General features: G+C 36.0%; 1 protein-coding gene across 1 annotated transcript in view; it reads left to right on the top strand.

Annotated features, from left to right (window-relative positions):
* The first annotated feature begins 7,394 nt into the window (after window positions 1-7,394).
* Window positions 7,395-13,358, top strand: part of LOC126252416 (alanine--glyoxylate aminotransferase-like) — a 101,535-nt gene continuing 95,571 nt past the window's right edge. The window contains exon 1 of the mRNA XM_049953306.1: window positions 7,395-7,607. Within this exon, the coding sequence (XP_049809263.1) occupies window positions 7,452-7,607 (156 nt within the window). The 5' untranslated portion in view covers window positions 7,395-7,451. The remainder of the gene's footprint in view (window positions 7,608-13,358) is intronic.

The following is a 13,358-nucleotide window of genomic DNA, read 5'->3' as shown; positions in this document are numbered from 1 at the left end:
CTGCCTAACACTTTCCTTGTCAACTCCTGTTAACTCAGACACTGCTCTGATTGTTAAACGGCGATCTTGTCGAACAAGTTTACCGATTTTTTCAATGTTTGCATCAGTTTTTGCTGACAATGGTCTGCCAGTGCGAGTGTCATCACTGGTGTCTTCGCGGCCATCTTTAAATCGTTTAAACCACTCAAACACTTGTGTTCGCGATAAACAATCATCGCCGTACACTTGTTGTAACATTACAAACGTTTCGCTTGCAGATTTTCCTAGTTTGAAACAAAATTTGATGTTAACACGCTGTTCTTTCTGTACACTCAACATTTTCCGACTCACAGACAAAACGTCAACTACTTAAAACAGACGCCACGGGCAGACTGAGTGCAGGAGGCAGATGAAACTCGAGCAGTAGGCGGAGCGAGAGTCACGTGACAGGCCACGCGACTTTCAGCCTTATTGCATTCGTTTTATTGTTTCACCAGTACTAGTCCGGTTTTTTTCTAGCCACACCTCGTACATGCCCGACTTGGTCTGTTGTGTTTTGGCTGCTGAAGTCATGTACCTTAAAAGCCTCCTGGTTTTGGTCATTGTCTGGGTCAGTGCACTACTGAAAGTGGTCCGCTTTATGACATAAAGCCCAGATCAGCTTGTGTCTCTACAATACTACCCAAAATACACATCCTGACTATTTCACTGAATCAGAGTTCCAATCAAACATAGCTCAGCTCTGGTAGACAGACTCTCATCTTAGCTAAAACATACCATGCACTTGCTTGTGTGTCTCAAGCCCATCTCACCCCTCTTCAAACTGAAACCTTACTTGTCACTCTTGATGTAGTTTCTCTGTATACTAACTACTCGACCCTCAGCCACTGAAGAACTGACCACATTGGGGTCAAATAGTTCAAGTCTTATCTCTCTGACAGACAACAGAAAGTACAAATATGTCATGAAGGCAAAGCATATCTTTCAGATTAAAAAAAAAAAATAGCTATGGAGTGCTCCAGGGTTCTGTGTTAGGCCCTCTGCTGTTCTTAGTGTACATAAACAATTTGCCAACCATTCTGACAGTTTGCTGATGACACTAGCATTTTTATAAAAGGATACACTGAGGATAATCTACAGCGCCGGCCACGGTGGTCGAGTGGTTCTAGGCGCGTCAGTCCGTAACCGCGCGACCACTACGGTCGCAGGTTCTAATCCTGCCTCGGGCATGGATGTGTGTGATGTCCTTAGGTTTAAGTAGTTCTAAGTCTAGGGGACTAATGACCACAGATGTTAAGTCCCATAGTGCTCAGAGCCATATTTTTGATAATCTACAGCAGAGTGTCTCTAGGACAATAAATTAGACAGTAAAATGGTTTAGTGATAATCCTTTGATCATAAATAAGGATAAAACGTTATTGATGAATTTCAGTAATATTAAAAGTAAAGCTAGAAGAAGAGTAAAAGCTGAGTTAGGGAACTATGTCATTGCACAAGCTCCATACACAAAATTCCTCTGTATATGGGTGGATGCGCACTTGAAGTTTTGAGTAAAAAATTAAGTAAATGCTGCTATGTGCTAAGAATGCTTCAGGAATGTTGCAACATTGAATCATTGCTGTGTGCCTATTATGCTTACATGAACAGTTTGCTTAGATGTGGTATGATCTTCTGGCGAAATACAGGTATGGCAAAACAAGCTTTCAATCTTCAAAAAAGGGCTATTAGAATAATGAAAGGGGTTCCCTGCATAGTGTCATGTGGGGAAATATTTAAAGAATTTAAAATAATGACTCTTCCTAGCTTATACATCTATGAATGTGTATGCTTTCTGAAAACTCACTAGGAATTTTCAACATTAAATAATCAGGTTCATAACCATGAAACAAGGAACAGGGATGATTTTCACAGAGACACCCACAAAGGAACACTCTGGCAAAAAAGTGTAAACTACCAGCCCAAAATACTTTTTAGTGCATTGCCTTCTACAATAAAGAAAATTAAAGAATTTCATAAATTTGAGGTAGATCTTAAACAATTTTTACTAACACAGTTTTTATAACATTGAAGAATATCTGAATATGAAAAAGTAATATTATTTATATATATTAATATAACATATTTGTATTTATTATCCAAGTTTTTGAAACAAATTAAATATAAGAAACTATATTGTAATTGACTACATCCATACAATGTATATTGTTAACGGATGAATAAAGAGATTGATTGATTGGTTGATGTGCAGTATACTGCCGCTAAGCATGCTCTACAGCATGGCTGAGGTGATCTCAGTGTCTGCTATACCACAGAGCCCATTTAAATTGTCTGCCATATATTACTTGTATATTGCATCAGTATATCAACTGGTTTGATCTCAGAGTAACACCACATTAGAATTTTGCCATCTACAACACCCTCTAGTATCAAGGAAGTTTGATGTTTCAAAACATGCCCTACCTTCCTATCCCTTCTTCTAATTTGTATTTTCAATACATTCCTTTCCTTGCCAATCCTCCAGCCAACCTCCTCACTTCTTAATTTACCTGCCCACTTAATTTTCAGAGTTCTTCTGTAACACTACATCTCAATGATGTGATTCCTTTCTTCCATTTTTGCCACAGTCCACAATTCACTTCCAAACATACATGCTAATGTGCTTCTTACATTCTCCTTGCTTCTTCTGTCATGTATCATTATGCATCCAAGGTAACACAATTCCTTTACTTGATCTACTATGTGTCCCACAATTTCACATTTATCACTCATTCATTTTTGATACTTCTTAATACTTTGACCTTTCTTTTGTTGACTCTCATTCCACACTCTAATCTCAACTGACTGTCCATCCGATTTTGTGGGACCTGTGTTTCTTCCTCATTTTAATAGAGGCCAGGAATGTCATCAGTGGCTCTTGTCATTGATGTTCTTTCACCCTGAATTTTAATCCCACTTCTGAAATTTTCTTTTCATTCCAGAAGAAAACAGGAAAGAAAGATTGTTTAAGAATTAACCACGACATATTTGTGAGTTCTCCTACCCTAAGTGTTTGTATTTTCATCTTGGTCCATGTTTGAAAACACATGATGTTGTCACACTGTAGTATTATCATCTAGAAATGATTGCTACCAAATAGATTCCTATCACTAACATAGTTTGTGTCACAACACTGTGCTTTGTTCACACAGCTGAGAACTACAGAGCTTGCTTATTTTCAGCAAGAGTGTTCTTCCTACTACTGTGCTACTGTATTGTAGTATCTCAAAAGTATATGACTGGGTGCTGAGGCAAATATTCTATTTCTCTAAATGCATCTGATTTTTTGTTGACTAAGAACTGGAAGAAGACATGATGGTGGAGGGAGCAAACAAAAAGTTTGAGTGGGATACGTGGTTTGCTTGCCCCTCCAATCAATACTTTTGACTGATATGATCTGCCTTGTAAATTAAAAATAGTTTAAGAATAAGCTTTGAATGCCCGATTAATAATATTACAGGAGTTGATACTTATTGTGCCTCTAGACAGCTCTGCTCTGTTCATCTATGTTGAATCCTTATGTAAATCTATGGACTGTCAGTGGTCATCGGCTGCATTTCTCAAGCTGTTAAGCTTGATTTTGGACTTCAGTGACATAATCAGTGAGTTTGATTCACTCAAAACAAGGGAACCCAAGCAAAATTGTAATAGTAGTAGCAGTAGTAGTAGTAGTTTATTCATCCAGAGACAATTTACATTGCATGGATTTCGTCAAAAAATACATAGTATATATATACACACATATAGGGTGAACAATACTATACAAAATACAGATGTGCATAGTAGACTACATAACATCAGACCACATTGAAATAGCATGTACAACTTTGATTATTTACATTGATGTATGAGAAATACTTTTTACATGGAATACACAGTTGATATTTAGATATAACACATACAATTCTAGCACTTTTGTACATATTATTTATTTAGATCATAGCAACAGTCAGATAAAAATTACTGTTGGCACAGAGTACATAAATATAATTGTTTAGTATGAAGCTATTCCAGGTATTCTTTTACACTATAATAGCAGTTGGTCATTAAAAATTTGAATACTGCTTCTTTAAATGAAGACAATTTTTTTATTTCTTTTATCTTTACCGGTAGTTTGTTATACAATCTGCTTCCTTGTATGTTTGTTTATTTCTGTGCCAAGGCCTTGTTAACTCTTTTCCTCATAGTTATAGCAGTTTTATTCCTAATTAATAATTTTTGCAGTATTAATAATTTATGAGGAGTGCATTATAATCTGTTATTTTTTGTATCTCATTTATACAATAGTTGCCTTAAATAACAAGATATAAATTTTGTTTTAATTTCACTTTCTTTAGGAAGTTTGGCCAGTTTGTAATTTATTTAATACAATGCTATGTTTAATATGATGTGTGCAATACTTTACATCAACATTGTTTCTTTACGTATTATTTTTTAATAACACTTCATTTCTCTTTAACTTAATTATAAAATTATAATATTTGCTATATCTGCTAACAAATAATTGCAAAATGGTCATTTTATGGTGGAGGAGCAGCTTTGTCATTTATCATAGTGGCCCAGGATCATCATGCTCTGCCTTATGCCCTTTGTAATGCAAGCACATATTTCCATATTCATTATTCCTTCTTGGCTCTGATATACATTGCATATTACATGCCCTTTTCTGTAGTGTGTGCCCCTATGTATTTTCTGGTTATTTCAAACAACTTTCACCATTTGATATTGTCATAAGCTTTGTCTAGGACAATATATTCTACGAAAGTGTCTTTACTTTTCTCAAATCTTGCTCCCATTATCAAGTATAACATGAGAACTGTCTCTCTGATGCCCTTACATTTCCCAAAGCTAATTTAATTCTCCTAATTTTATTTTCCATTCTTCAGTATAGTATTTTTGTCTGCAATTTGAAAGCATGAGCTGTCAAGATGTGTTTATGATAATTCTCAAATTTCTCTGCTCTTGTTATCTTTGGATTTTCTATTAAGTCATATGGCACATCTCCAGACCTATAGATCCTACATATTAAATTTAAACATTTGGCTGCCACTTTCCACAATGATTGCTGAAATTCTGAAAGTATGCTATTTACGTATCCTGTATTATTTGACTGTAAGTCTTCCAGGCTCTTTTCTTCTCTGACTCTACTCCTGTACATACTCCAAATTGACTCTAATTTCATCTTCTACTGTGCCATTAGATTATGTCTCCTTCTCATTGTAGGTACTCTTTCCACTTATCTTCAAACTCCTTTTTGTTTAAGATGGAAATCACTTTTGCACTCTCATTGTTGGCACATTTGCCTTTATACTCTCCAAAAGCTGTAGTTGTAATGATGGAACAAAAATACCCTCAGGAATCTCCAGAAGTTAATTTGGCTTTTCTATGTCCAGGATTTGTTCTTCTGACAACCATTTCCTTGTCAATTTGACATGTTTTTAGCACTCATTTTGCTTTGACAGCCTCACTCTTCCAATTGCTTTTTCTTCCTAAGTGATGTATATTGCTGTATTAGTTTCTTTTCCTGAGTATTTTTGTAATTCCTCCTTTTTCTGATCAGTTGAAGTATTTCTCCTAAGCTCAACTACTTAGTGTGATATTCAGCATTCTGATAAGCACAGCCTCACAGAACTTTATGCACACATCATTACTCAGTACTTTAGTTCAACACACAAGCTGCCAAAGTGGCATAAACTAAAAGCACTTGCATCAAGAGACTGATCTACCCAATGGGAGGTTCTAGCCACAAACATGTAAGTATGGCAATATCCCACTTCATCATATATTGATTATTCAGATGATTCTCTTAAACTTCGCCCTACTCTTCATCATTACTAAATTGTTACATGCCCTTGATAAGCCTAACAACTGAGTATCTGGTTTTTTGATCTCTGCCTTACCACGGAGTAAGCCAGCTGGTTTCTTGCAGTGTCACTTGGCCTTTTTCAATTACACTGCTTCCTCTCATAAATTTTGAACGCAATATTTTATATTGTAACTGAAATTTATTACAGAACTCAAGGGATCTTATTCCTCTGTCATTGCAGTCACTGAGCCAATGTTCTTCTATAACTCTGCTTTCTGTTTGTTCCTCTACTACAATGATGCAATCCCTCACAATTATTAGACTTTTATCTCCCTTTATATTTGAAGCACTAGTGTCCCCAAACCACTGAGATGTGGACTTTTCCTCCAACATATCCTCTCATTCTGCACTGTCCCTCCTCCTTTCCCAGTTTCTGTTAGCATTTATCCAACCTAACTTTTATATATGGCGCCTGTTGAAATGATAACAATTACTTGTTTATATACCTTTCTTTCTACCTTTTACTTGTTTCTCTTCCACTTCTCTTTCTATTCCTTAATTACATTATTTATTTCCACGTTTTATTTGCCCTTCCTCTTGAACACTGCTTTACTTCTAACTCTGCCTGTTCTATCACTTGCAAACTGAAGCTGACACAGTGCTTTTATCTCGGTACTCTTACTGATACTTTTTCATTCATTCTTACCTCTCTGCCTCCACATAACCTCCTCTGAATCACATGAGCTCTCATCCCATTGCAACCTCAACCAAACAATACCTTTTACCTCTCTGAAGAAAGAAAATACTGTTCTGACATTTGGAGCAGTTCTGTATTTGTAGTGTTTCCATTGGAAGTTGTTCCTACTGAAAACAATTTTTTGCAGGTTTCTAGAAATATAATTTGCAAGATATGGTCTAGATCTTATCTTCTAAAAATCAGCTGTGTGTAACTGAAATGTCACGGAAGTCCAAGTATTCTTAACTCTATAATATTATTTTACTTTGGGAAAATGCAGAAAACAGTTGAAATTTATTGATTAAATATAAAATATGGCTATTTTTAGGGAGCCTTCCATCATTTTCTAAGGAAAACCTATTATGTTACAGTGCTGCTAATGTGAGTACAAATGTAGGTTGATAGCCATGCTTTCCTTGTGCAGATTTTACAGTAGTCATGCGAATTAATTTGTTTTCTTCCTATGTTGTTTTCATTTTACTTTTATGTACACTTGTTTTTCAGTTATACTGGAGGTAAATTTCTACCAGTGTCACAAATTGTTGCTGAAAATGAATTGAAGATACTGAAAATTGAAGTTAGTTCATGAGAGTATGATCTTTAAATACAATCTGTTTTTGTTTTTAGATGGTACTTAACAAACACTGATTACAAAGTGTGCATGTACTTATGATAACGTAGAGCTCATCAACCATTTGTCAGCATTAAATTTCACATTTTCCTTATCTTAATCTTCTTGGATGCAAGGCAGAAAAGAATGGGTCTTATCTGAAGGACAAATCTGCTCTTGTCCTATCAGCAGGCACTATTTCTGCAACTGGGCAGTAGCTGCTCAGCTGTTGTGTAGAGCAGTCAGTTCTGTTGCCAGCACACAGCGATCCACTCCTTCCCACCATGGAGTGCACAATACCACCCCCAGACAGGCTCCGAAAACCACTGATTATCCCATACAAGTATATGATGAGTGCTGGCCCTGCAAACTGCACTCCACGTGTTCTTCATGCTCTCTCTCAGGCTACAATTGGTCCTCTTCATAAGGAAGCATATGAGGTAAGTGTAATGTACAAGACAGTAAAATTAAGCAATAGAATTGCTTATTGTAGAGTAGAGTTCATGCAAATGGTATATTGTAGCTTTTTGAAATATGTAACTGATAAGCAATTTAAATCTGCATCACTTTTGCTCAGTATGTCTTTTTCCATATGTTTGACTCATTTTTAAAATGATGATAATAATCTTCATTTTCCCGTAATAATATGTACAATCTTCACTTTATCATCTTTTTTGTATATTTATGTTAGTTAAATGTAAAAAAACCACATTACATACCATTAAATAAATATTTACTACCACTAATGTACTGTAACTGAATAAAATGCAAAAATAGTACTTTAGAAATGAAGTTTAGAAATCTTGGAGCAATTTTAAAAATATATTAATTAATAACTATTTCAATTTGGCCTTAAATACTTCTCTGGTGTTGCTTTGTATCATTAGGCCACCTGTTAAAGAAATGTCTTGCAGAAACTAATGGGCTGAGATTTCTAGCTTTTTCATAACTCAGATATATTATGATAATCATATCTTGTTCATGTATTGTGATAATTAATGTTACTATTCATTTTTTTATGTGATACATTCTCTTTTACAAACATATTTATCCTAAAAACATACAAATAGTACACAGTTTGTAAATTACACTTAATCGAATAGTTCTTAGCAATTCTAACAACCATCTTTTGGGGCTTGAGACAGTAGACTGCCAGTGCCCTACCTTGACTCTTAGTCTCAAATTGCAAATGTAAGTGTGTTCTTTGGCAGTAGATTTGTTTTTGGACAGGAAGAATTATTATGGTTGTCAGACATTTTAATAAGTAAATATTGCAGCTAATATTTTTACAGGTGCTCTGTTCATTTACTGTATGATGTCAATCATTGCAATGCCTAAAAATGTATGTCAATAATTTTTTTGAAGAGGATGATATGATATTTACACACACTTGGGAGGGATTATAATGTAAAATTCATTTCATCACAGCTGTTGTATCCTTATTCAATGTGAATTTATTCATGATAAAATATACTGTGATTGGACCAAAGGTTTCTTTACTGTTTTGAATTGCTAATTGTTCAGTACAGTTCTAAGTAAGAAAGAAGATATTATCAGCATAGTTCATTAATTTTGAGTTTTGTGGCTTTGTCACATCACTAATACAAACAAGAAATGGCAATGGCTCAAGAATGCTCTCATATGGGACTGTATAAATGAAAAACTGAACATTGATTTCACTGTTCAGTTATACTTTTAAGTTTTATAAATATCACATAGGAATCACTGGGCAGAATCTAAATAAATTAGCAGTAAATATGACCACTCACCAAATAGCAGAAATGCACACAAAAAAGAATGAAAACTTCACTAGCTTTCAGATGAATCCTTTTTCAAGCTAGAGGTAGAGGTTGCATCCCATTGTATGAGTTATTAGGGTTCCTCCTTATTCCATTCACTTCCATTCACATACAGAGTGCAGGAGGAATGATTTTTTGAATGTCTGTGTGTGCAGCAATTAATCTAATCTTATTCTCATGATCCCTTTGTGAGCAATTAGGGGATTATAGTATATTCCTAGACTCATCATTTAAAGCCAGTTCTTGAAACTTAATTAACAGACTTTTTTGTGATACTTTATGTCCTATCTTCAAGAGTCTTCCAATTCTGTTCCACACACTTGGGCAATATTCTAGAACCAGTCACATGAATGATTTCTAACCAATCTACTTTGTGGACTCATTTGCACTTCCCCAGTATTCTACCAATAAACCAAAGTCTGCCACCTGCCTTATCCATGACTTAGCCTATGTGATCAGTCCACTTCATATCCCTACAAACTGTTACACTCATGCATCTGTATGAGTTGGCCGATTCCAACAGTGACTCATTGATATTACAGTCATCTTCAAGAGTCTGCTGGTTCAGTTTCTTCAGCATCTCTGTGAAATTCTCCTATGTGTCAAACAAATCTGTGTATATTTGTGCTGCCCTTGTCTGTATTTTATCAATACTCCTTGTTAGTACTATTTGACACATGTCCCGAACACTTATAATATCACAGGTTGGGTTGCATGAGTGGTTTTTAGGCACTCTCCTTTGTAGAATGATTGCATTTCCATAGTATCCCACCAATAAACTGAAGTCTGCCACCTGCTGTTCTGTGACAGCCTATGTGATTGCTCCATTTCATATCCCTATGAAGTGTTACACCCAGGTGTTTTTATGAGTTGGCTGATAACAGCTTTGAGTTGTTGATACCAAATTACACATTTTTATGTTTGTGAAAATTTAAAGTAAGTTGCCAATCCTTGTACCACTTTGAAATCTTATGAAGATATCAATGAATAAGTATGTAGCTTTTCTTAGATAATAGGCTACTTCATTACAGAAAACTCCTGTATGTTACAATTAATGTTGTCCACAAAATCACTGATATACAATATGAACAGCAAGGATCCCAGCACACTTCCCTGGGCCACACTGGAAGTTAATTCTCCATCCATTGATGATTTCCCATCCAAGATAACATGCTGCATCGCCCCTGACAAAAAATCCAGTCACCAATTTTGCTTGCTACCTCATATGACCATACTTTCAATAACAAGTGTAGATGGGGGTATTGTGTCAAATGCTGTTTGGAAACTGAGAAATATTCCATCTACTTGATTGTCTTGGTCCATGGTATTCAGGTTGTAATGAGAAAAATATGAGTTGTGTGTCACAAGATCTCTGTTTTTGTAATCTATGCTGGCAGGTATGAAGGAGATCATTTTGTTCAAGACTTCTCATGACATTTGACCTCAGAATTTGTTCTAAGATTCTACAACAAATGGATGTCAAGGACAATGTACAGTAGTTTTGTGAATCACTTCTACTACCCTTTTTGTAGATTGGAGTGACTTGTGCTTTCTTCCCACTACTAGGCACAGGTTTTTGTTTGAGGGATCTACAGAGGATTATGGTTAAAAGGAGAGATAACTCAGCTTCAAATCTGATAGTGAGCCAGTCAGATCACGGATATTTGTTTAGTTTTAATGGATTCTACTGTTTCTCAACACCATTGACACTAATATCTATGTCATTCACCTTTTCAGAGATGTGTGAATTAAACTGGCGCAATATCCTTGGATTTTCATTTGTAAAGAAACACTTGAAAATAGAGTTAGGCATTTCTGCTTTTTATTTTCTACCTTCAGTTTCAGTCGCTCTCTTGCCCGTGATGTGTCTGGACATCAAATCTGCCACTATGAATAGCTTTTACAAACAACCACAATTTTTTTGGGTTTTGTGAGAGAGATCCTTCAATAATATTCCGCTATGGTAGTCATTGAAGGCTTCATGCTTTGCTTTCATGGCAGCCAAATGTATTTCATTCAGCATCTCCGTATGTCATGATTTACATATATTCTGTAGTAGCCTCTCCTTCTTTAGAATTTTCTTTGCAGTGTACATCATGAACTATTCTGTTAGGTACATATCAGTCAAGTGCATGTTCAACTACTTTTCTAAATCTGATCCATGGTTCTACTACATGATAAGTGTTGTGATTTTTTTGCTGGCAGATAAACTGGTACTCCTCCCACATCTAGTTTGTTGAAAATATGAATCCTTCTATTTGTTTTAGCTGCTCTTCATACCTTTCTAATCATTACTGCTACAACTGCATCATGCTCACTGATGCCAGATACACGTGGAAATCCACAAAGAGGTCAGGTCTATGTGTTGCTATTAGATAAAGTACATGAACTGTGGCAATTAAATAATGAGACTGATGTCAGGAGATAAAATAAATGAACTGTGGCAATTAAATAATGAGACTGATGTCAGGAATGTGACATATTGCAAACAGATTTACAATTAGCTTTTATCTTCTTCGACATACACCATTGTGCTATCTATAAACTGCTGCATACATCTCTTCCATTGTTCAAAGCAATGCTGTAGGTCATCCATTCTCACTCCATTTGACAACTCTACTATTTTTGTTTTCGTCTATTCAACAAACTGAAAATTCATTCTCTTCCATGCACTTTTCATTTTTCGGAACAGATAAAAGTCACAGGTGTATCTGGTGGATACAGAGGATGTCTGAGCGCAGGAATACACTTGTCTGCTAAAAACTGTTTCAAAGATATGGCACTGTGGGCTGGTGTGTGGTCCTGATTCAGAATCCAAGCCTTATTCTTCCCCAAATCTGGACTTTCTACTTCTACATCTACATCTACATAGATACTCTGCAAGCCACGGTACAGTGTGTAGCAAAGCGTATCCTGTACCCCTACTTTTCATTTCCTTTCCTGTTTCCCTTGTGAATAGAGCGAGGGAAAAATGACTGTCTGTATGCCTCCATATGAGCCCTAATTTCTCAATCTTATCTTCATGGTCCTTACCCACAATGTATGTTGGCAGCATAAAATCGTTTGGCAATCAGCTTCAGATGACAGGTCTCTAAATTTTCTCAATAATGTTTCTCAAAACGTTGTTTACCTTCCCTCCAGGGATTCCCATTTGAGTTCCTAAAGCATCTCTATAACACTTACACGTTGTTCAAACCTGCTGGTAACAAATCTAGCTGCGCACTTCTGGACTGTTTCGATATCTTCCTTCAATCAGACCTGGTATGAGTCCCAAACACTCAAGCAATATTCAAGAATAGGTTGCACCAGTGTTCCATATGTGGTCTCCTTTACAGGTGAACTACTCTTTCCTAAAATTCTCCCAATAAACCAAAGTTGAGCATTCACCTTCACCTACCATAGTTCTCACATGCTCGTTTCATCTCATATCACTTTGCAGTGTTATGCACAGATATTTGAATGACTTGACTGTGTCAAGCACGTCACTAGTGATACTGTATCCAAACATTATATGTTTGATCTTCCTACTCATCCACATTAACTTACATTTTTCCACATTTAGGGCTCACTGCCATTCATCACACCAACTGGAAATTTGGTCTAAGTTATCTTGTACCTTCCTGCAGTCACTCAGCTTCAACACCTTATTGTACACCATGGCATCATCATCAAACAATCACAGATTGCTGCCCACCCTATCTGCCAAATCATTTATGTATACAGAGACAACAGCAGTCCTATCACAGTTCCCTGGGACACTCCTGACAATGCCCTTGTCTCTGTTTTAGGACATCCTAGTAGTATTTCTGATTAATGGTTTGACCTCAGGCACCCATTCAATCATGATAAATTTCCTGATATAAGAAAAAACTACCAGCATTGCCTTAGTTTCAAGTTGCTCATCTGTACTTTTTTCATTCTTGGCAATGTGGGAGTCTTCCAATGCATTGATTGATACTTTGTTTCTGAGACATACTGAAAGATCCATGTTTCATTACATATCATGACACGTGTGAGCATGTCTACTTCTCCATTGAACTATTCTGTGACACCAGAGCAAATATTCTTCTAATAGTAGTCTTTTTGTTCCTGAGAGAGGTTTTTCAGAACCAATTTTGTGCAAACTTTTGTCATGTGTAATTCATCATACGAAATTGGTCTTGCTGTCTCTTTGATTTTGTTCAGCAGGTCCACAATCATCTGAATGCTCAGATATCAGTCATTCCACACAATTTCATTAGTTTTATGAACATTTCCTTCAGTTCTTGAGCTCTCAGACTGAATGGAATGTTTATCATCTTTCAACCCCTCTGCAACCTTCTGAAAATCATTTGTGCAATTCAAAAACCCAAGGATTATTACCAAACACCTCCTTTAAAATAGAAAACATAC

Source organism: Schistocerca nitens, chromosome 4 (genome assembly GCF_023898315.1).
Source record: "Schistocerca nitens isolate TAMUIC-IGC-003100 chromosome 4, iqSchNite1.1, whole genome shotgun sequence".
NCBI classification, from domain to species: Eukaryota; Metazoa; Arthropoda; class Insecta; order Orthoptera; family Acrididae; genus Schistocerca; species Schistocerca nitens.
This window is presented reverse-complemented; position numbering and strand designations above follow the sequence as displayed.